Source organism: Epinephelus fuscoguttatus, linkage group LG4, assembly GCF_011397635.1.
Source record: "Epinephelus fuscoguttatus linkage group LG4, E.fuscoguttatus.final_Chr_v1".
Lineage (NCBI taxonomy): Eukaryota > Metazoa > Chordata > Actinopteri > Perciformes > Serranidae > Epinephelus > Epinephelus fuscoguttatus.
Genome location: NC_064755.1, coordinates 21,456,109 through 21,479,446, shown reverse-complemented (window position 1 = coordinate 21,479,446; position 23,338 = coordinate 21,456,109). Strand labels below are relative to the sequence as shown.

At 42.6% G+C, this 23,338-nt stretch overlaps 1 protein-coding gene across 2 annotated transcripts; it reads left to right on the top strand.

The window, feature by feature from the left end:
- Window positions 1-1,852: 1,852 nt before the first annotated feature.
- Window positions 1,853-23,323, top strand: nfat5a (nuclear factor of activated T cells 5a). 2 transcript variants are annotated; one of them, XM_049573903.1, is made up of 12 exons: window positions 1,853-2,175; window positions 9,756-9,884; window positions 12,290-12,917; window positions 13,083-13,266; window positions 14,126-14,316; window positions 14,433-14,605; window positions 15,286-15,420; window positions 15,540-15,592; window positions 15,728-15,860; window positions 16,077-16,261; window positions 16,356-18,609; window positions 18,742-23,323. In XM_049573903.1, the coding sequence occupies exons 1-12, from the start codon at window positions 2,103-2,105 to the stop codon at window positions 19,146-19,148; spliced, it is 4,545 nt and encodes a 1,514-aa protein (XP_049429860.1). In that variant the 5' UTR covers window positions 1,853-2,102; the 3' UTR covers window positions 19,149-23,323. The 2 variants fall into 2 exon arrangements, with proteins under 2 accessions (XP_049429860.1, XP_049429861.1); XM_049573904.1 differs by lacking the exon at window positions 1,853-2,175 and adding an exon at window positions 11,670-11,732 and having other exon boundaries at window positions 9,751-9,884.
- The last annotated feature ends 15 nt before the right edge of the window (window positions 23,324-23,338 follow it).

The window sequence follows — 23,338 nt, the reverse complement described above, 5'->3', positions numbered from 1 at the left end:
TGTGGAACAGAGGTCAAGTTACTGATGCACTAAAGCATGAGGATCTTGACGTTATCTAGATGACTTCATCAAGATGGCATGGTCACAAGAATGTATGATGTTTCAGACTGTGTAAATGATGCAGAGCTTAAGATAATCTAACTGGAAAAACAATCACCGCCAACCTGGCAAAGTAGTTCTGCGTGTCCTGTTAACTGTCCCTGTGACTGCTTACAAAGGGAAAAAATGTTAGTAATCAGAAGTTGTGAGACCTGATTAGCTGCTCCAACAAATTCCTGCAAGACAGGGTCCTCTCAGCTGTTATGGTGTGTCTGTCAGAGAGCTTTTCATGGTGCCCCTATGTCTTAGGCACATGAAGGCTGTTGTTTAACAAAATAATCTTGACTCATAGTCCACTTTCTAACTTTTTCCCAACAACAACTACATCACATGGTCTTCATCAATGAATGAGGTTTGCTCAGTAAAGATTTTTTTTTGTGAAAATACTATTATTTCTTGCTCTGAATGCTTTCAGAAACACATTTTAGTGTACAGTTTAGCTGTTAAATGAGAAAGCTTGTGACCCAGCCGCCATGTTGGATACTGGATACAGTCAACTGGAGAACCAAGCAATGCCCACTAGCCGGACCCACTTTCTCATTTTACAGCTAAACAGTACACTAATATATGTGTCTGAAAACATTTGAAGCAAGAAATAACCAATGCAGTAACAGAATCTTGATTTATATTTGATCAGCGCTGCCTAGTTTGACAGTTTGACAGTTCAGCTGTGACTGACAGGACTGACAGCGGCATTAGAGACTTCTCCACTCTGACTGGTTGTTTTGGGTACAGGAATCCCCTTAAAAGCAGTAGGACGAGGAGGAGGGGCATGATTTTCTCTCAGACTAACTGTCTCTTGTACTTGTGTCAGAATATAGTGACAGTTTCAGCAAATAGCCCATGGCACATGGTTATTTTCATAAAGGTTACCAACTGTAGCTTTAAAGGTTCAGTGTGTAGGATTTTGTGGCATCTAGTGGTGAGATTGCAGGACTGAAACTTGTGCCAAGCATGTAGGAGAACTAGGGTGGCCGACACAAAAATGTGAAAAAGCAAATGGTCCTGTGTAGAGCCAGACTGTTTGATTTGTCCATTCTGGGCTACTGTAGAACAACATGGTGAACTACGCGGAAGGGACCCCCTCCATATGTAGCTATAAACAGCTCAATCTACAATAGAAAAACCCCCACAACGACTCTTAGTTACACAAAGACAGACATCCATTCATGCTCATATTCGCACCTATGGACAATTTAGAGTCACCAATTTACCCAGTCTGCATGTTTTTGGATTGTTGGAGGAAGCTGGAGCACCCGCAGAAAACTTGGGATGACACGAGGAGAACATGCAAACTCTGCGCAGAAGGGCTGCCCCATCCAGGGTTCGAGTCCGCACCCTGGATTTAAACCAGGAAGGAACACATGCCCCTTAAATTATACACAGTTCCTCATTGGACAAATATAATGTCGGGACATTACGGAAATGTTTGGGTCAGTATGTGAAGATACCTGTTATGGAAGATGGGACAGAATATGGCCTACATATAAGATTTAGGGTGTATTTCCAAGTCTACAACATATTCTAACTTTGTGCCACACTTGGTCCATCTACCCGAGATGTACATTATATAAATTAAATTCAGGTGACCCAGAACTATGAGCACAAACCATGCAGTGTAATGACATTACTTCCCTCTATGATGGTTCACTGTATGTTCATCCAGGGGCCACAGCGCATGCCCCTGGGCAGTAGAAGGGGGAGGGGCTAGGAGGTGGGCCGACCAACTGTAGGCAAGTGTGTGTGTGTTTGTGTGTGTTCGTCTCAACGTAGCACGAAATGTGTCTCCTCTCAGCAAAGACACACACACTAACGTGGGACGTGCCAGTTAACGGTTTTTTGATATTGAAAGTTTTGTTTTTGTCGCCTTAACATTGTTCCGATGTACTACTTTGTCTATTAAAACATTCCGCTTGTAAAACGCAATATTTATTGGCCAAGAGCTGCCGACTTCGTTTCTACTAAAGAGTGTCCGCTTCCCCTCCCCTCGATGAAGCGCTGCGATGCCCTCTGATTTTATATCCCTCCTTAGCTCGGATCTCGACCTCAATTCCCCCAAATCTCTATATTCAAAAGGTAAGATTTTACTAAATAAAGGCTACGATGAAGACACTAACCCGTTTGCCCTGGTTTAATCGGAAGTAATATGAATGTCTTGATGGCTCATGTTAAGCTGCTAGCTAGCAGTAGTTAGCTTCTTTTCTGCTGCTAGCCAACCTAGCTAGCTCAGTTAGTTAGCTGCATTTGGCTCTTGCATTGGCGAGTAGCTGGTTGGTTAGCAGTCCATGTCACATGCGTGGAGGACTATGATACGCTAGGTTGCTCGTCTAATTATAACGGGGATACTTGAGATCATATCGATGTGGTTTGATTTGTGTTTCAGTGGGCTGATGGCTGGTGTTATGTTGGGTATTAGCTAGCCACAGCTACGTGAGGTCGCTTGTTTCCAGTCACCACATTGTTCACTGGTTTATCGTCCTAAAGTCTTAGTGGGGTTCTGCAGAGGGGTGTGTGTGTGTGACTGTGTGGATGCATGTTTATATCGCGAGAGAAGGACGAGTACATGCGTGCTGTTTTGTGTATGCTCCTTGTTTAGTTTTGTTGGGTGACAGTCCCTCTGTTGTTTTGGTTTATGGGTGGAATTGAGCCAGAGTTTTCCTCCTCACATTCTCTGGTTACACAGAAAGAATGCAGCTACTGGCACTTGAAAGCTCAGGGCATGGCAGTCTCACTGTCAGATTAAAGGGGGGAGCTGCCATTGGGGCCGCTTGTGCCAAATTTTAATAATACGCTTTGGACACGAGTCAGCTAACTGTTATTGTTAGGAGGGTGTTGCTACATCAATTAGGAGCTAGACCGTTAACTTTTGTTGTGGGCAGCTGGGTGAGTGGACTTGTGCTGGCTTGCAGCAGCACTTTCTCTGCAGGTTAATTTCCTTCCTGTTAGCAAGTGTATCAACTTCATGTGTGAGGAAACAGTCTGTTAATCTGCTACTCAACACTGGCATCTGATGTGCTATTGCTTATTCATGAGCAAGCCTTGTATGTTGTGCTCACTGCCCTTAAACTAAGATGCATGGATTAGTGCATTTTGATAGGACAGCAGGGTTTCCTCTGTTGTTTTACCACCTGGTTTTAGACTTAGTCCACACTTTGATGGTCAGAAAAATAGCATTTATACCCAGTGCAATGTTTACCTGGCTGCTGTTGGACCTCCTGTCCTCACATCTGTCTGGCTGCTATGTATAGGATGCCCATGAGCTAGGAGAAAGCGCTGCTATGTGACCCTGAAATGCTCAGTTGAGCCTGCCATATGGTCACACTGTATCACATGATGACTGTTTATTTATATCTCAGCAATTGGGTGTGTGCTCCGTGTTGGGGTCAAGGTAGCAGACGTGCTCATCAACGATCTAGCAGGAGACCTCTTGTATATCAAATTGTAAGTTAGAGACGGGACAGCTGGCCAAGTTGCCTTTTGGCCTGCCGGATTAGGATTGTACCGTTTAGCGGGTTTTGGCTCAAAACGAGGCACAGGATGTGAAACCTCAGTAGTGACTTGAACCTTGATCTCTTTAATTGGAAAATAAAATAATAAATAATTATAGTAATGTATTAATAATATAATAACTAACTGTGTGCCAGGTCTTTTTGCACAGACCACATTTGCCTACATTCACTCTAGGATCATCTTCTAGGATGTGTACACTCTTCCAGCTCTGAAACTGAAACAAATGACAGTGATTTGATGTGAACTATGTGTTAATGTAAATGACCTTGAAGACATGGTTGTCAAACAATATATAATTAAAAAATAATTTTCAAAACCACTTTATTAGTTTCACACAGTCACCCATATCTTAATTTTTGATTAGCTGTTTGCCGCATTCACTGTAGCATAATTATTGCTATCCATCCTTAGAAGGAAGTCTGGTTTATTTATTTATTAACACAACTCACAACTCTCCCAACACTGTAAAATATTCAATAAAAGAAAAAATGTGTGCTGCTCTGAGACTTGCCAAAGGGTTATCTATTTGACATCAATATTTCCTCCCCTCCAAGTTAAAGTGGAGACATAATGCGATTTTGCATGTTTGTTTTATCACAGAAATATTTCATGACATAGTTTCTATATTATCTTAATCTGCTCCCCCTTTTTCCCAAGTGTTAGATGGATGGATTGAAAATACAAAAAGACAGTTTAGTTTTAGTCAGTGGGGAAAAACAGTCTCACAACTTATCAGTGTGAGAAACTTGAACTGTAGCATCAGTGTGTGCGATTAGACTCCATTGTGTGAGACTAACACGGACATGTATTGCAGCTCTGAAATGATTTGGTCTGACCGTAGAATAACTCTACAGTGTACGTTTTTCATTTTTGTGCATTACTGTAATAACCCTTTGAAGCCTTGAATTCATGACGTTAAACAAGAAATGTGAGTTCTGTTCTATTGTTATTTCAGTGTGCCTCTGAAGTGAATGTCTTCATTTCGGTGCATGCATCCATTAGGCTCCAATTACTGTCAGTCACCTGAGGCATATGAGAAGAAATGAAAGTGCCCCCTGGAAATAATCCTTTAAAAGCATGCTGCCTCGTAACTTTTATTGACACACCCATGTCTTTTTGTTTATTCACTACACTGCTGTAAGCAAGTGCAGTGGTTAAGTTCAGTCTAGGTTGACTTGCACACAGCTTGTGTCTTAGAGAGGTCAAAATACATATGACATGTATCGTTGTAACGGCATGTACAAGTTAGTAATCAGGTTATATCTTAAGCCAGAACCACTCATCTGTTTTTGTTTTTTTGTTTTTTTTTTCATCATACATAAATTGGGGCATGGAGAACCAAATACAGTATCCAGCCAGCCGTTGCCTGTATAATTCATTTTCAAGGTAAACAGAGATGGCATAAATAGCCAAAAATGGCATTCTTTGTGGTTGGAGTGCAGTGAGTAGCTCTTTTGTCTGCACTCTGGCTTGAGCATATTGTTACGAGTTCAAGATTGTAATTAAGGGAGCCATTATTGGGCACTGGGACACATTCTTGGTCTGCATATTTTTTCATTTGCAACAAAAACATAGGCCTCATGTATTGTCTATTCATCTGTCATCCCCCGTCTTATCCCCGAGCCAGCTGCAAAGAATAAAAATGGACTGGTGACCTTGCCATTTGGCAAAACCTTTAAGGCATGTGTAATGCGAGCAGTGCATAACTCTGAGATGAGGTAATTTAATTGTTCTAAGTGTAGGTTTAACTCAGTCCGTCCCCCTGGCTGGCTAGTGTGTAGCAGCCTACTTTTTTGGGCATACTCGGGCAAGCTTGTAGAGGCTGCACATAAACTTATACAGATGTCATCTGACTTATGTAAAAACAAGGGAGAGCAACTCCAAAATCCCTGAATATTATCAGTGTCCAGTATCCAACTGGGAATAGTGGCAAGCTAAACTTAATATTTCTTGTCAACTGAGGTTTATGTGTCAGGGCCAGCATCATATTTTCTCTTGTAACCTTTCCTCTGTCAATCAAACTATTTGACTAAGATGTTTACATGGTTCACTGTAAAGCCATTTGAAGTGGAAACAGACAATGTTTTTGCTTTAACTTATCATTATGAAGTTAATATAGATTGCACAATGTGGCTACAGAATAATGACACCATCTCCATTCATATTAGTTCCCTCTTAGCTTGTCTTTCACTATGTGATTCTTTCTGCAACTGAGTACGATCTCCTGCACAAATGACGGCTTAATTTACCACAAAGAGGAAGTGTGTCAGCCATTGTGCAACCAAAACAGGAAGAGAATAGCGCTTTTGTTTTTGCTTGTAGCTATTAGTAGCTATCCCCAGTTACTAAAGAGTATCAATGTAAGTTCTTTGCAGTTGTTATTCCCAGTAGCGCAAATGGCAGATGGTGGAACAACCAACGTAAATGTGGAAACTCTACCCTTCAAAATAAAGCCCTGTTGCCAGGCTCTGAGCAAAACGGAAAGTGATCCGGTTGTCTTTACGACAGCTGCGCCAACAATAATACCGCTTGCCAGAAATCATACGTGTGATCCGTACTGCAAGGATACGCCGTAGCTCAGAGGAAGCACCTTATTCTGCCCGGAAAATAAGAGGGACTTTGATAGTGTTAAATGTTTTCGAGTTGATGAACAGAGCTTTGTCTCAAAGCTAAACACTTTTAAGTCCAAAATGTAATGTGACGGTAAAATAGAATATACAAAATCATAAAGTAACGAAAGTTAGCACCAAACAATGTGATTCTTTCTGTATACAGCTGTTTGACAACAATTAATACCTACATTTTAAATCTTTGGCTTTTTTTTCTTAGGCTGAAACATTTTTTTAAAAGCAAAATAATTAAGTATTTTACTGGAATCAGCATTAGAAAAGTGTTGATTATTTTTCTTTAATTTTTTGACCACCACAAGCCACACCACGTGTATGTACAAACACTGTTTTGCCTACTGTCCCCTCCCTTGGCAGTCTGGCGCATGAGTAAATTCAAAACACTGAATGAAATCCAGACAGTGAATTTACATATCCAAATAGCATGAATGATTGAGCATCAATGGATGTTAACCAGTTTGTGCTTGCACTGTGTATCAGCCTTATGTGTTAAAGATAAGTAGACTAAATATTATATGTAACTGTACTGAACCTAATAGTCCACATGTGAACAAGTATGCTCAATATGTGGCAGGCAAATGTGGTCGATAAGCTTCATGGCAGTTTTGTTCCATATTGACACTATAAAATCTAATCTTGTAACATTCATTTGGGTAGGTTTTCTATGGGGGATTACTGAGAATGTTTTAAACAAACTGTGATGTGAATGTTTGGGGTAAATACTGTACACAGGGAGGATATGTGTGTAAGCACCACTGATCCATCGAAAATATCATCTTGTGCTTGTACTGCTTTGCTCTGTGATCTGCAATCACACGGGGAGAGCAAGTGACTTATTCAAACCAGCATAGAGACATAGTTAAACCTAGTGTTGACTCATTTTGATCCAGCAAATGCATGTCATCCAGCCTGGCTTTGTGACCCTCCTCCCAATCTGGGTCGGAAGATGCACAGCTCAGTGAACAGGCATTTCTGTTATCTTTATTATGTAATACAAGTCTGTTTTTGGGTATGCTGCAGATGTAGTGCGAGTGTCTGAATGGTGACGACATTCGTTATATGCGAATGGCATGCTCTTGGTTGCGCATGAATGGGCTCCAGGCAGGTTGCACATGCACTCAGTGGACTCGCATCATACACGCATCTCCTGTGTGAAAGGGTAATAGTCAAGGCTGAGGTCATGTCGGGTTGCCAGTCAATCTGTAATGCATCCTTGCACAAAGACTCTCACAAAGACTCTCTCTTCACACTATGAACAAAGCACAACAGACACAGATGGAGGGTTATCGTGAGGATCATGCACACTTTGCTATTTGCTTCTACGCCACATTAAAGTTTATTATATGAGCTTTTATCCAAGACACCTAGGTTAATGGAGATCTTTTGTTTGACTTTCTATTTTAGAAGTTGTGTAAATACACTGTCATGGTTTGTCCGGTTTTAGAGGAACTGTTCATTCAAACAGCCTGGTTATTGACAATAGTCTACAGATTACATTGTGTACAGTTATCACTATGCTGCGCTGTATTTTTCTTCCTGCACAGGACACCGTTCGCATCAAAATCTTTGAATTATCAACACCTTTCTTTATTTGGAGAGAAACATTGCAGATGAGTTTTTCATATGTAATTTTTTTGGCACTTGGAGCACCATGACCCAAATGCTATTCATCTCTGCCGTAATGGGATTTGCTGCAGGCTACATCTCCAAGCCCTGTGGACGGATAAACAACTTTTATTGTATTTTCAAAGGGAACTATCCCTTAAAGACAGATTAGTGATGGATAAACAATGGAGCATGGAGCTGGCCCGCATTGATGCTATAAGTTTTGCCTGCCTGTGTGAACTGGAGCACTGTGCAGCTCTTTGTGTGAACTGTGGTGACTTTGTGTTGTCACTCCCTCAGCAGCATTGTTGACGTCACAGAAGTGCGAGATCATGTGTCTTGTCAGTTTCACCATTCTGCTGGTGCTAAGTCATAGCAGAGTGTCAGATGACTACTACACATGCTGGGTGCCACCGATGCACAGCTGAAATATCCATGTCAGGGTCTTGATGGGTCCCTGTTTCTTAGCAACCAGACAACCTAATCATGTGTTGATCTGCCAACGGACGCAGTTTATTCCAGTGTAGCTGCAGTGTTGGTTATAGACTTCTAGGAATATTACTATCAAATATCAAGGAATGTCTCTGTAGGTCTTATTACACTAAACCCCATAGAGGCTAATTTAGTTCATCATAAGATATCCTGCCTTGTGTTAGTGTTGACAGCAGAATTTCTTTGTATAGGCTACATGTCAAAAACTCTGATCATGAGACCAAGGTTTGCTTACAGTCACATTCCAGGATTGCCTCTGCTAATTTTTGAGAAGCAAACCACATCCAACCAAGTGAGAAACCACCTGGACTGCATTACTATGAGTGAAATTAACGACTGACAATTAAATTTTGTGAAGAAATTGTTGACCGTATTTCAAAAGAGAAATTGGGTCTTTTTGAATTTTTGGAGCCTGTGTCAAGCTGTGATTAGTGGCACTGCATATGAAGGAAATTCTGCACTGGACAATGATATGCACATAGTAATGTATGCTTGTGAGCACACCATCTCAAGTTAACTGATGGCAAAAGCAGATGCTCTGTCCTCCTTTTAAAAATGGGGGCTAATTTTACCATAAAAGGTTTGTGATTTCAATGGGCTTCATTTCTGAACAGGCTTAAAGGGACAGTTCGCCCCAAAATCAAAAACACATATTTTCCTTCTTATCTGTAGTGCTATTTATCTATCTAGATTTTTTTGGTGTTAATTGTAGAGTGTTGGAGATAACAGCTGTAGAGATGTCTGCCTTCTCTTGAATATGATGGAACTAGATGGCCCTTGGCTTGTGGTGCTGAAAGCGGCAAAAAATAAATCGAAAAACTCAACAGCAGTGTCTCTTTATGGCTCATCCAGCACCACTTAGGTAACTAACATTAAAGCTCAGCTGAGGAGGACGCCATTAATATTTAAATCTTACACTGTCATGAGCACAAGCCTCTCGCCTGTGAGCAGATGCGTGCCTCACTCTGCATGGTGATTGGGTTGGCCGGTTTAGTTTGGTAGAAGGAAAACAGTTCCTACATGAAATTGCTCACAACAAGGTCTGTGGATTATCTTGAGTAACAGGGTCATGATTTCTGGAAAAAGATGTTGCTGTTGAGTTTTACATATATATTTTGTTGGCACTTTGAGCACCACAAGCTGAGTGCCATCTAGTGGCATTATAATTGAGAGAAGGCACACATCTTTATGGCTGATATCCCCAACACTGAGCAACTCACACCAAAACACACTAAATTTTTAAGTAGCACTACAGGTAAGAGGAAAAACATGTATTTTTGATTTTGGGTGAATTGTCCCTTTCAGGCAAAACTTCCACTTGTGAAGAGTGGACAAGCTTTTTTAGTTACGTGGTCCTGTGATAAACAATAAAGCGATATTTCAGAATCTAATTGATCTTCTTCTGCTCATCCTTTATAACAGAGTCGGTATATGACCTCCTTCCCAAAGAGCTCCAGCTCCAGCCGTCGTCCACCCAGACAGATCCACCCACCATGAGCCAGAAGAGTGGGGGAGAGGCGGGACCTCCCCCCTCTGCAGCCGTGGCCTCAGGTGAGCTACCTGCTCAGTCCATGAAAACCATGATCTGGGATCAGTTTCCCCTTGCCAAACTATTCCCCAAAACAGTAGGGGTGAAGAAACTCAAATGGCCTGCATTAGTGTCTGGGGGCAACTTCACCCTTTCGACAGTTTCTGAGACAATGTTTTTGACTCTTTGAGATTATATGAGCTATGATGCTTTTTATATTTCAGTGAAAGTATTTTAATTCTGCTGGCATAGCAAGGCACGGACATATTAGATTTCCTTTGGGTATATCAAGGTTTTCACTGGTTCCACAAAGCTGTGTTGGTACCAATTTAAGGGTTGGGGACAGAGTGGTAAAGGTGATCTTTACAGTTGAACTCGAACTGTATTTAAGTGTAATTTGGGATTCTCATTTCTTAATTATCAAGCTGAATTACAGGAACCACCAATCAGTGAATATCATTGTTTCATTGTTCAGTTAGTCCCATCTGTTGGATTGTTTGACATGCTGGTGTTAGGTGATCCTGTTAGGTACTCTTTTATAATCCTAGCAGCAGCATGGGAAGGGGCATTGCTTGCCTTGACCCTGTGTTGGGGCTATAGTCACCCAAACTACAACTGCATTAAGTGCCTGCAGCTCCTCATCAAACCACTTTACAAAACTGACTGATTGAAAAAAAGGATATATATTAAAAATTGCTGAATAAAGTTCAAACCAACTTCTAAACTGAGTTATTATGTAACAAATCTATAGCTCACTAGTGAGAGTGAATCTCAGTGTCTTCTTTGTAATAAAAGTCATACACAGTCCTCTTCATGGAAAGCTTTGCTCTGAATCACAGCTCCAAGAAATGGCGAGTTTGCATTAACAGCATGCTAACATAGCTTGTTCTTTCTCATTTCACTCTGTTTTTTTCAGCAGCACTTCCCCCTGTGATGCTTGTGCTCAGTGCTTTCTTTTCACTCAGCTTTTTAGGCAGTTAAAAATCTGTTTAGGTGGTCCGGCATTAGAGATGCAGCAACACCCCAGTGCTGCTGATCCAATACTACCCTTTGGCTTTAAGCAGTCATCTCAGACATCCCTCATGTTATGACATTTTATTGTGTTCTAGAGTCTGTGTATTAGCACTTTCGCATCAGTGAATCTCTCTGAAGGTGTCATTGTAATTTTCACGAGTTTTGTTTTTAAATATTTTGCCTAAAGCAGAAATAGCCCATGCACATTTGTCATTCACACATACTCTTTTAAACACGCATACAACAGAAGGTCATCAGATATTTATTCAGGTCTTTTGAGCTTTGCAGCTAATACGACAACTCCCATGTTTCAAATCAGCTAATTACGAAGGTTCTGTCTCTTTATGAAACAGTGAAGTTGCCCCTAGCAATCGTTGGACTGTCTTTTAGATATCATTAGCAAACCAGAGGAATATGGTCTGATCTTAGATCATGGTTCAGGGCAGCCAACATCAGCTAAATCCCTAAAGAATTCTAGTCTTGACTTTAATCTAGAGAGCAAACTAACTGGTCAACAGCGTCGGAGAGAGCGCTTTTGTTAACGCTACCCTTTAACTATCCTGTCTGACCCAGCTGGCCTTAAGCAGTGCTGATCAAAAGCATGACTACTGTAATGTCCGTCAGATCATCATTAACCAAATACACGTGCTTCAAAATGTGTATAAATAAATGATCAACTTCAAAAGTTACTCCTTCTTCAGCACATGAACTCATCCAATTTACTGATTGACAGAAGTTGAATCTTGAATGATCAGCTCTCTTGTTGCTCATTGGCTGTCTCGTTTTTATTGCAGGAAGTTCCCTCTGAGGCAGGGAGTGTCTGCATATAAAATGGTCTGCAGTTCACTGCTCCATAGGTCAGAGGCTTGTTTATTCTGTCTCCATGGCTACGCTCAGTCCCAACCAAATCTTCCAATTGGCATGCGCAAACTACTGTTTACTACTGAATGCACATTGCACAAACTGTACTGTAACCCTGGCAACCCTGGCAAATTTAATTTGGCGCCACATTACCAGCTTGCAAATTTGGCTGTACAAGAAAGTTTGACCAGATTTTGTTATGTTTCTTTCTGGCAATGTGTATGTAACAATTTGTAGCTTGCTTTTGTTTTTGTAAACAAAGCATGTCAGTTTTGTCACATTGATTTTAATTGAGAAAGGTTTTGTAGGAATCAAAACATTGTGGGACCTATAGTACCCTTCTCAACTTTAACTTCAGAATATTTGATCAATGCTTGATAGCTCTCGCATGCACAGTGAGAGCATATAACCCACAACAGTCTGTTGAAATTAGAGTTGGGAAGAGGGGAAATCAATACAAATCATGCACAAATTCAGCTGCTTGAATGGGACTGCTAGCCTGCACTGTGCTGAGCATCTATACTAACTTATTTATCTGTATATACCACCACAGATGCCACCTCTTCCACCTCCAGCCCCTCTGCCCCATCCCTGGCCATGGGAGCCCCATCCGCTGGCTCCTCTACCTCATCCTCAGACCATCTCAAGGTTCCCCAGCATCTCCACTCCACCGGAGGGGATGGAGCTGGAGCTTCAGAGATTCAAGGTATGGAGGGTGCTGTATCTGCCCCCAGCAGAGGCAACAGTGGAGCAAACACTGCAACAGGAGACATAGGGTCAGGAGTGTTGTCAGGGCTAGGAGTCCAGCAGCCTCAGAACACCCCATCAAAGCGGAGACCTGTGTTGAGCATATCCCCACCACCTGAGGACCTGTTTGACGACAGCCAGATGTCTTGCCAGGAGGAGCCTGCTGCCTCTGGTCCAACAGGTCCAGACTCAGAGCACAGCAGCAGCATGTGGGCAGATGACTCCGTCTCCAACTTCAGCTTGATCAGCTCCATCTCCTACAACGACAATACAGAGGTGCCGCGCAAGTCGAGGAAACGCACCCCTCGCCAGCGGCCTGGGCCTAAGCCAGCTCATCCAGAGGACAGCATGGATGTATTTGATGCTGATAGCGCCAAGGCTCCTCACTTTGTCCTATCCCAGCTGGGCACAGACAAGACCAGTCCCATAGCAAGGTGGGGTGACCCTTGTCAGATGTACATTCTGTCAGCATTTTAATTCAGAGTACGCTTGTCCCTCTGTAGGAATACAGTGAAGGGCATTTCACTTTGTTTTGTCTGGGGTAACTGGATTTCTAAAAGTCACATTAATTTTATCATGTGATTTTTGTTGCCCTGTAGCTCTCTGGAGTCGGGAACTGCAGTGAAGGGTGGGTCACTGTCTACTCAGTATCCCCCGAGGAGTGACGGGAAAGAGCTAAAGATCCTGGTGCAGCCAGAGACCCAGCACAGAGCTCGCTATCTGACTGAGGGCAGCAGAGGTTCTGTCAAAGACCGCACACAACAGGGATTCCCCACTGTCAAGGTGTGACAAAGAGGGCCACCAGCTGCTTCTTGACACAGGAGAAATATTAACACCTAAGTTGGAAGTGACTGAATAAGGCCAAAAATACACAGGACATAGAGTGTGGGGCACCATGCGCCACAAGAGAATGCTCATGCCTGTTCAGACACATGAGAAGCATTCACTCACCAACCAATAACCATCAGCATGTTTGTTTTTAGCTTCTTCAAAAGCTTCAGTGGGTAGCCTGCTATATTCTGTGTAACAAATCAACAACAGACTCCATTTTAAGAGGGCAAACGATTAAACGCTAGACCATCCAATAGTAATTTTACCTGTTACTGATACATTTGGGAAAGGAAGTGAAGGAATAGTGCCAGTCCTTGATTTATCAATAAGGCACTTAACCCTTGACTGCTCCACTGGGGCTGCTTAGTGGCCAGCAGATAAAACGGTGGCTGTGCTGAGCTGCTCCCAGCTGTTAATGTGTGTAAAGTATGAAGCGCTCAACGAAATTGCCCCGAAATTCATCAGAGCACGTGTATGATAACAGTAAAGATGTACTAATTGAACATTTCCCTTATGCAGTGTATTCCCTTTGTCTATTTTTGTAAAATCCATCCAAGGAGAAAAAAAGATCTCTTTCTGGCAAATCTGGCCAGCATCCACACATTATATTGCACCTTCCAGTATGCATGGTTTTAGTGCGCACTCTCATGAATGCTTTAGTAAGGAAGCATCACTTAGTATGGATCAGGAAATTACTCCATGACCAGTGTGCATTGGTTTTAAAACTTTAGTCTTTTATAATGTTACGATTTCTATTGTAAGTGGGGGTCGATTTAAGTTGTTTACACTCAGTTTCTATTTTTGTCCCCAGTTGGAAGGCGTGAATGAACCAGTTGTGCTGCAGGTGTTTGTGGCAAATGATGCAGGCAGAGTAAAGCCTCACGGTTTCTACCAGGCATGCAGAGTGACAGGACGCAACACCACAGCCTGCAAGGAGGTGGACATAGAGGGTACCACTGTTATTGAGATCCCTCTGGAGCCCAGCAATGACATGACACTCGCGTAAGGGGTTATTCTCTGTGCATAATTCTGGGTCAGTTAATACTTAGACTGTGATTACGTTGAACAAGTACTTAGCGTGCTTGTCATGTATTTCCCATTCTTTCGTGTTCCTACAGGGTGGACCGTGTAGGGATTTTGAAGCTGCGTAATGCAGATGTGGAGGCACGTATTGGTGTGGCAGGGTCCAAAAAGAAGAGCACACGTGCCAGGCTGGCCTTCAGAGTCAACATCCCCCAACCTGATGGATCAGTCCTTACTCTACAGGCCACCTCATCACCCATCCTCTGCAGTAAGTAGCTCAGGCACAATATGAACACAATCAACCAAAAAAACAGAAAACATCAGTTTAAAGCTACAAAGGTAACAGCCACTGCCAGGACACATGAGGCTAAATGCTGGGAAAGTTGTGTTTCCAGTAGTCTGGCTCACAGAATGTAGACTGTGGGTATAAACCTGTCATTGGCCTACTTAAAAGCATGTTACCATTTTCAAAATCTCTGACACAACATGTGACTAGTCATGAATAGCAAGACCTTTATGCACATTTAGGGCTGTGTGTGAAATGACAACAACAACATCCAAGCTAGCAACCCACATGCTAAGATGTTTTTTAATCTTTTATGTGGCATTTTCTTTTCCAAGTATTTACTCATTTTAATGCCAGCACTCACCTCTCAACCATAACCAGTTTCCCCCCAGACAGTATTTTGCAAGAGCATCATTGCTGCATCCTGGGCTTAGTGCTGCCCAAGGCGATTGTGACTGGTCTAAAGAAATACAAAGAGCCATAGGTCTTTATGAGACTATGTTTCCAGTGATGTTTGGAGTGAGGCTTTCGTCAAACATAGCATTTAGGATGATCAGACTGTGGAACTTTCTTTTTGTTATTGTCTTCCACATGCCCTCTGGTAAACATTAGCCCAGATGTCATGTGAGTTTTGATCCCTTGACTCTTCTTTCATTCTCCAGCCCAGCCAGCAGGAGTGCCAGAGATCCTGAAGAAGAGTCTTCACAGCTGCTCAGTGAGAGGAGGAGAGGAAGTGTTTATCATCGGAAAGAACTTCCTCAAAGGAACCAAAGTTATTTTCCAGGAGAATATTGCAGGTAGTGTGGCCAGCTTGGTGTTGTCAGTGTTGTATATCAGTGTAATTTGTTTGGATAAAGGTTTCTGCTTGTAATCCTCTGATGGGCAGAAGAAGAAACATATGTTGTTTTATTTGCAGATGATAATTCCTGGCAAGCTGAAGCAAAGATTGACATGGACCTTTTCCATCAGGTAGATGCGCCTGAATGATGTGTATACTCTTGTTTCTCCTTGAATTAATCAAACCCACCTGCTTTCATTGAGCATATTCTTTAAGAGATTTTACTGAAAATGTGATTGCCCGTTTGGATCTCCAATGTTTTTCAGAACCATTTAATAGTGACAGTCCCTCCGTTTCACAACCTGTCAATCTCTTCTCCCGTTTCTGTGGGAATCTTCGTGATGACCAATGCTGGTAGATCACATGACGCCCAGCCCTTCACCTACACTCCAGACTCAGGTACTGCTACCAGTCTATGTGTGTGGTAATCCCATTTTTAAGATACTGTGACCATATTATATGAGGGAGAACTTAACCTGCATTGGTTGTCTGAATCAACATATTGGTTGTGTGAATGCCAGGTTTCATCAATGACTTAAATCACAAAACATCATTATAAGCACTTGTTCTTCTGAAAGACACAAAGCTATCCTTTGTTTCCACTCTTACCCACAGCTGATAACTCAAATGTCCCAACAATAAAGACAGAGGGACCTTCCCTGGTCAAGACATGTATATTTGATGGCCAGATCAAATCTTTATCTTCTGAGCAAACTGACAGCTCTGCTCCGCCTTCCAAACGGCAAGAGGACACACCAATGGAAGTGTCCAGCAATCCACCAGCCACAGACGTCTTCAAGGTAAGATACCAGTCATTTTCAAGAAGGCAGAACAGAAATATCTACTTCAGAACTTCAGTTACAGGTAACACTCTTGTTTCCTTTATTTTCTCAGCCCTCCCCTGACCCTCTTGTTGCGGTGCAGCAGACACTGGAGCTCAGCTCTAGTCCTCATTCAGGTGGAGAATCCTTTCAGAGCCCAATGCCCCTACAACCTGAAGATGTGGAGCTTCCCCAGGCGCCACCTGTCTTCCCCAGCCTGGAGTCTCTCAGCACCATGCAAAAGCAAGACATTGCCCCCACAACCTCCTTCCCAGTGTCGGGTGATACTACAATCCCCCCTGTGACACCAGAAGTCCCGCAGCAATTCCTCAGAGACCCTCAGGACAGCATACCGCCTGAGAGTTCCAATAATAGCCAAGGAGTTGTAGTTGTGGCCATGCCCCAGATAGCAACTCCCTCTCAGCCACAGCAGTCACAGGTTCCCTTATTCCCCCAGGAAGGGGTTGCACAGCTGGAGAGGGCAGTAAGGGAGCTACAGGCTGGAGGTAACACCACGCTCCAGCAGGTTATAGAGGCGGCTGTAGCCCAGCAGCAGCTGAACTCTGTGCTGTACAGCCCCACTCCCTCTGCAGACTCCCTGCAGCAGCACGTCCAGGAGAACATGAATAGCCTTAGATTGGGAACCACAGATAATTCGCTATCGCCACAGCAACAGCTGCAGATGCAACAGCAACAACAGATACAACAACAGCAACAGCAGATACAGCAGCAACAGCAGATACAACAACAGCAACAGATACAGCAACAACAGATACAACAACAACAACAACAGATACAACAACAGCAACAGATACAGCAACAACAGATACAACAGCAACAACAACAACAAATACAGCAACAGTTTCAGCAGCATCAGCAACTGCAGCAACAACAGCAGATCCTTGGTAACCTTCAGCATCAACAACAGCAGCAAAACTTACAGCAGCAACAGCAGCAGGTTCTTGGCAACATGCAGATCCAACAACAACTTATATTACAGCCACAAGACCAGCAACAAATCATGGAGAATATTCAACAGCAACAACAACAGCTGCAACAAAATCAGCAACAGCAAGTCCTTAACAACATCCAACTTCAGGATCAGCAACAACAAAATCAAATACTTACCAATTTACAGCAACATCAGCTACAACAGCAGCAGCAGAATCAGGCGCTGAGCAACTTACAACAGCAACAACAACTGCAAGAGCAGCAGGTGTTGGAGAATTTACAGCAACACCTTCAGGCTGAGTTGCTTCAGCCCCAGATCCACTCCTCCCCACAAATACAGCAGCCAGTGTCCCTCCTTCAACAGGCTGGAGAGCTGCTCACCATCCAAACCAGCTTCCCAACACAGCCTCCGTCCCACACATCTCCCCCACAGCAGCTCTTTCAATCGCCCAGGCCCCTGGCTGAGACCCAGGGCTCCCAACAGCAGGTCCAGGCTGCCCTGCTTCAGAACGCGCAGATTGTTCTTGCCAGTGGCAGTCTGAACTCAGAGCAGCAGCCTACAGGGTCAACCCTATACCTGTCCCCAAACCCCCAGCCCCAACAACAGCCACAGCAGCTGGCATTCATCGCCTCCATGGAGACATCTAACAGCCAGTCCCAATCTGTTGCAATGTTTCAGAACCAACCCCAAACTCAGCTCTCCCAAATGCAGCAACAGAGCACCCCTATGGAGCAGCAGCAGTCTCCACAGCAGAACCAGCAACAGCCACCGCAGCTTCCAATGGGCCAGCAGGGCTCCTTGTTCCAAAATATCCCAAACCACTCCCAGCCTAACCCTGTCCCCCAGAGTCAGCTTTCCCAACCCCAGCAAACAGGTCTCCTCCTCTGCACCACAGATTTAAACCCCCAGGCTATTCCGCCAACTATTCTCTTTAGCACTCAGACCCAAGGCGCTTCCCCCATGGGGAGCATTAGTGTTGGAATCCCCCAGCCAGACCCAGCAGAGCCCATGTCCTTCCAAGACCAGAGCTCCTCAGGCAGCAACTCCACATCCTCTGAGAACCAACAGCAGAACCTGTTCCAAGAACAGCAGCCAATGCAAGTGGGCCCCAGTTCCAGCAACGTGCCGAGCAGTCAACCCGTGGAGCTGTTCTTGCCACAGACGTCTCTGTCCAGCCTGCAGAGCACTATTGGCTCACAGGAGCTGAACAACCAGGCTCCAGCCCCTGGCACGACCATCTTTGTGGTACAGGGTGGTGTGGGTGTGGTAGCCAACCCTGGCCAGCAGCCCCCAGAGCAGCTTTTCCAGACAACTGTGGGTGGGAATGTGGCTCCACAAGGACAGGCCAACCTGTTTGTGTTTGGCATCCAGAATGGTAAGATGATTTTGGTCTTCTCCACCTCTGATGTACGGTAAATCTGAGTTAAGAACTGTATTGAATGCCACTGCCAATACCTTTACTTACCATTTAATCACAGTGATTTCTTCCATTTTCTCTTCCTCTCAGATTCACCCCAGCTGCTCAATTCCTCTGGGCCCACCCTGCCAGCTCAGGCCCAGTCCCAAAACTCCAGTCACATGCAGCCTCTGTTGGACCAGCCCATGGGCCAAGCTGCCTCCACAATGCCGACCACCATGCACAGCAGCTTACAGAACACCCTCCAGGCACAAATGCAGTCCAGCTTAGAGAATGCCATGCAGACCAGCCTACAGAACGCAATGCAGACAAACACACAAACAGCTCTGCAGTCTGGTCTGCAGGCAACCATAGAAACAAGCCTGCCGACTCCAATGCAGACCAATCTACAGACCCAGATACAGAGCAGCTTACAGAATCAATTGCAGGCGTCGATATCTGCATCGTCCAACATGAATAAAATCGAGGACCTACTGGAAAGCCTACAGAAGCAGTGATATATGTTTGGACCATGTGGGCACTAAGGAGAGTGAGTGATATGTAGCCGAGAGTTATCCATCCTTACATCAACAAACAGAATGGTGGTGTTTTGTGCCAATGCCACACGATTGAAGAATTTAATGTTCCCTTTTACCTAAAACCCCAAATTATGAGCTCATGTAACTCCTTGTTTTAATGGAATATTTATAAATACTTATAGCCTTCATACATCCATTGTCCTTGAATTGAAGAATCCGCCTTTGTTATTACCCCTCTTGCAGGATCAGAGAGGCCTGTAATAACTGCTTTATCCATCAGTCTCAGAAATGCAGTGTTTTCTTAAGAGTGTTTTAATAATGTGAGCCTAAGAGATGATGATGATGATGATGATAAAAACCTACCAGGTTCGGTGGAAAAACTGGAAAGGGTTAAAGAATGTCAGCGACAGGGAAACGGGGGAATCGTAATGTGATGGAGATGAGTCTGTGAGAGCAGGCAGAGTAGATAAAACAGCCGACCATGGAGTGACTATCAGATTGCACAAAAGTGTCAGATATGGGCTGAATCTCATTTTGTGAGTGTGGAAACTCCAAAACTTCACTTCACTGTGAGTCTATGAGATGTGTTTTTCTGTCTGTTGTGTGGAAAGGAGGGGGAGGTAATCTGGCATTGAAACAAGGCTGAAATAATGTCACCACTCAATTTAAACTTTTGACATGGATAATGTGAGATTTTTTTTTTTTTTGCAGTTAATTAACCTTTGTGTTTGCGTATGTCAACAGTTTCACTAAAATCTACTCTAAGAGTAAAGACTGAAATTAAGTACATTTGTAGAATGTTTTGCCTCCATCATATTTGCTGGCATGGCTGGAGTATGCACCTGAGCAGACTGTATTAAGGAGGAGAGGAGTTTAAATATTGCTATCTGTTAACTCACCAAAATGGATATCAATGCTTAGTGGTATTGCAGGGGATTTCTCCCAAGTGCAGAAAGAAGAGGGGCTGTTAACACTCGCAAATGAGATTCATCCTGGTGAATAATGTGACTTGGCCTTTCGTTTTGGCACCTCCCAGTGTTTTCAAAAGGTTAATCCTCGTTACTGGGTTTGCAGAAGCTTTCTTGGTGAAATTTTAAGAAGCATTCAGCTATGTAGTGTGTGTATCTTTTTGTTTGTTTGTTTTGAAGAAGTTGGTAACCTTTACCAATTTAACGTGGATAGAGAGAAAATTTCCACTAGTGAAAATGGAGTGTTGTGTGGTTTTATAAACATTTTATCTCAAGCACTTTATAACCTCTAGCTAATCCTTATATCCGTCCACAGCTCTCTACTGACCCAGCTGAATTTATACTCTGAAACGTCCAGTTAAAAAACACGAGATAAAAAACAACAAACAAAAAACACAGCAGTCGTCTTTGTAAAGGTAAATACATCCTATCCAAGCATTTTTACATTTTCTCATGTCTGAATATTTTTGAGGTCGAGGACATCTTTGTACAGAATGTCGACTCACTGTTGAATTCCTCTTTGTATTCAGTCTCAGTGGTCCAGTCAAGTCTGTCTAAAAAACAAAAACAAAACAAAAAAAACCAAACAGCCATTCCCACAACAGTCATTTTTCAGTGTTGGAGTGGTTACGCAGGCCTTTGTGTTTTACGCATCGACAAAACACCTAAAATACTGATTTAGTTTGTGCATTGAAATGAAGGATTTTTCATCGTATTTGCTATTTGTACTATTTACTGTTCAATCTGTCACTTGAGACTGTTTTACCTTGTGTTGTGTTAGATATTTAAGTTTTTGTCTCAGTGTTGGTACCGCGTGCAGGCCGGCGCCATGTGAAGTTGGCACCCAGTACCCGTCCCTTGTGTTGTGAACAGGGGCTCACTGGTAAATGAAATCTCTGTTACATAGAGGCCGCCATTTTGATTCTATCTATGGTGCTATGTGCAGGAGTGATGGGCACTTCTGATGTGATGTTAGTACATAACAATTTATACTTATATCAAATAGCACTGACATTAATTGTTAGTTTTGAAGCGGAGTCGAGTCTAGAGAGCTGGCTGTTGTTGTGGGGTCAGACTGGAGTGCACCCAGGCATACCAAAGCTCCTGTTGTGAATCGCCGTCATCTTGTCTCATACTTGTCCTTGCAAATGCCCTCATGATGTTTACTCATTTGTACTTACTCGTTTAAATTATGCAGCTCTTACATGGATAGTAATTCAGCATGTTGTTTTCAGTACAAGATTTATAAAAGATATGTAAAGGTACTTTGTTTCATGGATCAGTTCACGTCTCATTAACATTTCCACCAATTTGATACATTACTCTATTTTTTTTATGCAAAAATAACACTGCTGTACTTTCCATATCTACAACAGTAGCCAATTTGGCGTTATCAGAAAAGCCAATTTTTTTGAGAATAATTCAAATGTTAGAATAGTATTGCTCACATATGCATTTGTTTACATTTTCATAGTCATACTATTTTGTCCTGCAGCTGTTAGTGATCCATTTTAAAGTAACTTATCTTTTTTAGAATTTTGTATCCATGTATCAAAATGTAGAGTATTTTTGTAAAACTAAACTTTTTGGTTTATGCTCATAGCACAGAATATCATTGCTGGTATGTTTTTCCTGAAATGAAGCGCAGGTTTATTGTGAAGTGTGTGACTGAAATTAGAAATGTAATTAAGTGGTCATCAAGCAAATATGTTGGAACTTAATTCTACTGTTAACATTGACTTTACCCGACCTGTATGACATAATACATGGGCTAGGTTTCTCTTGTGTGTGCGTGTGTTGTTTTTTTTTCTCCTTATTTTATGTCATGCATCTCAAATGGCACTTTGACTCATCCATTAACTGTAGATCAGGTTAGAGCGCAGTAGTGATGTTTTCCAAGCATTCCATTCCTCTTGGGGAGTTTAAGAGCACATGATGTTGCGGGAAGAAGTGCGGAACAGTAATGCCTCTTAAAGCCATACCAACACAGAAAGCCAACCTGTGACTTCAGTTTCATGAATGTAAATTTTACCTCATGGTGTGGACATAGAGCTTGCTCTACATCTAACATCGGACCAATTACAGTTTTAGAGAACATATATTTTGAGGCAGAGAGGGTGGGGGTGGGGTGGCACCAACTGTCATTTGTATCACTGTACATTTGTCAGATTGTTTTGTCTCGGACCGTGGTGTAATTTCATGTTTTTCACGTCCAGTTGTTTCATTTTGAGCAATCCAGGATGCTCAGTCTGACTCTCCGAATAGCCACTTCCACCTGAAAATACCCATGTGAAACATTAATTTAATGGTGGTGAAGATAGCACACAAATCTTTACAAAATATCAGTTTTGTCCTCCAGTCATGTAAATGAATATCCATGTATATTTAAATGTGAAATATACTGCAGGGGTATCTTGAATTTCAATTGTGATGCTTTCAACAGAACTTTGTGTGCCTTGATAACTTAACTGTTACTCTGCTGTGTTTACTGGTGTCCCTTTCGTGTCATTTGCCATTTGGCTCCGTGTCCTTTTTATTCTCTAGGACTGTTGAACATCAGGACACTTTTCAGTGATTGAGTTTTTATTTCTAAACACAAGCCTAACCATAGCCCATACAGATACATTTTTAGTTTCAGCATTTTCTGTTTGGATATCCATCGCAGGACTGAGTACTTTCAACATAATATTGTGCAGCTTCACCAGTGAATTGTCAACTTGTTTGTTACTTTATGTTGAAAATGTTTTTCATGCCTCATGAGATTTGTACATGTGAGGTAAAAGGGACGAGACAGTGGAGATTGTTTTATGGAGAGCTTTCTTGTGTTGATGTGCTTGTCAACATTACTATTGTTGCTGTGAAACGCTTGATCAAAAGGAGCAACCATGATAAATTAACTGTTAATTGCCAATAGTGTGAGCTGTATCTTGTGTGTAATCAGTTTGCTCACTTTTTCCTAGTTCGCTTTCGATTTCACATTCTTCAACAGTTCTGTTGTATCCGTTCTGTGTAGCTTGAGCTTTAGTATCTAGCCTTAAGACCCTGCAGTCGGGATAAAGGTCAAACCCCAGTGTGTTATCATACATCTGAACTATTATTAACATGTACTTTGCCTTGGTCTGGACATTTGTATACTCTTCTGTTTATATCTGTAATCCTGCTGCTACATTAAATGAATTAATAAAACTTTAAATGTCTTCA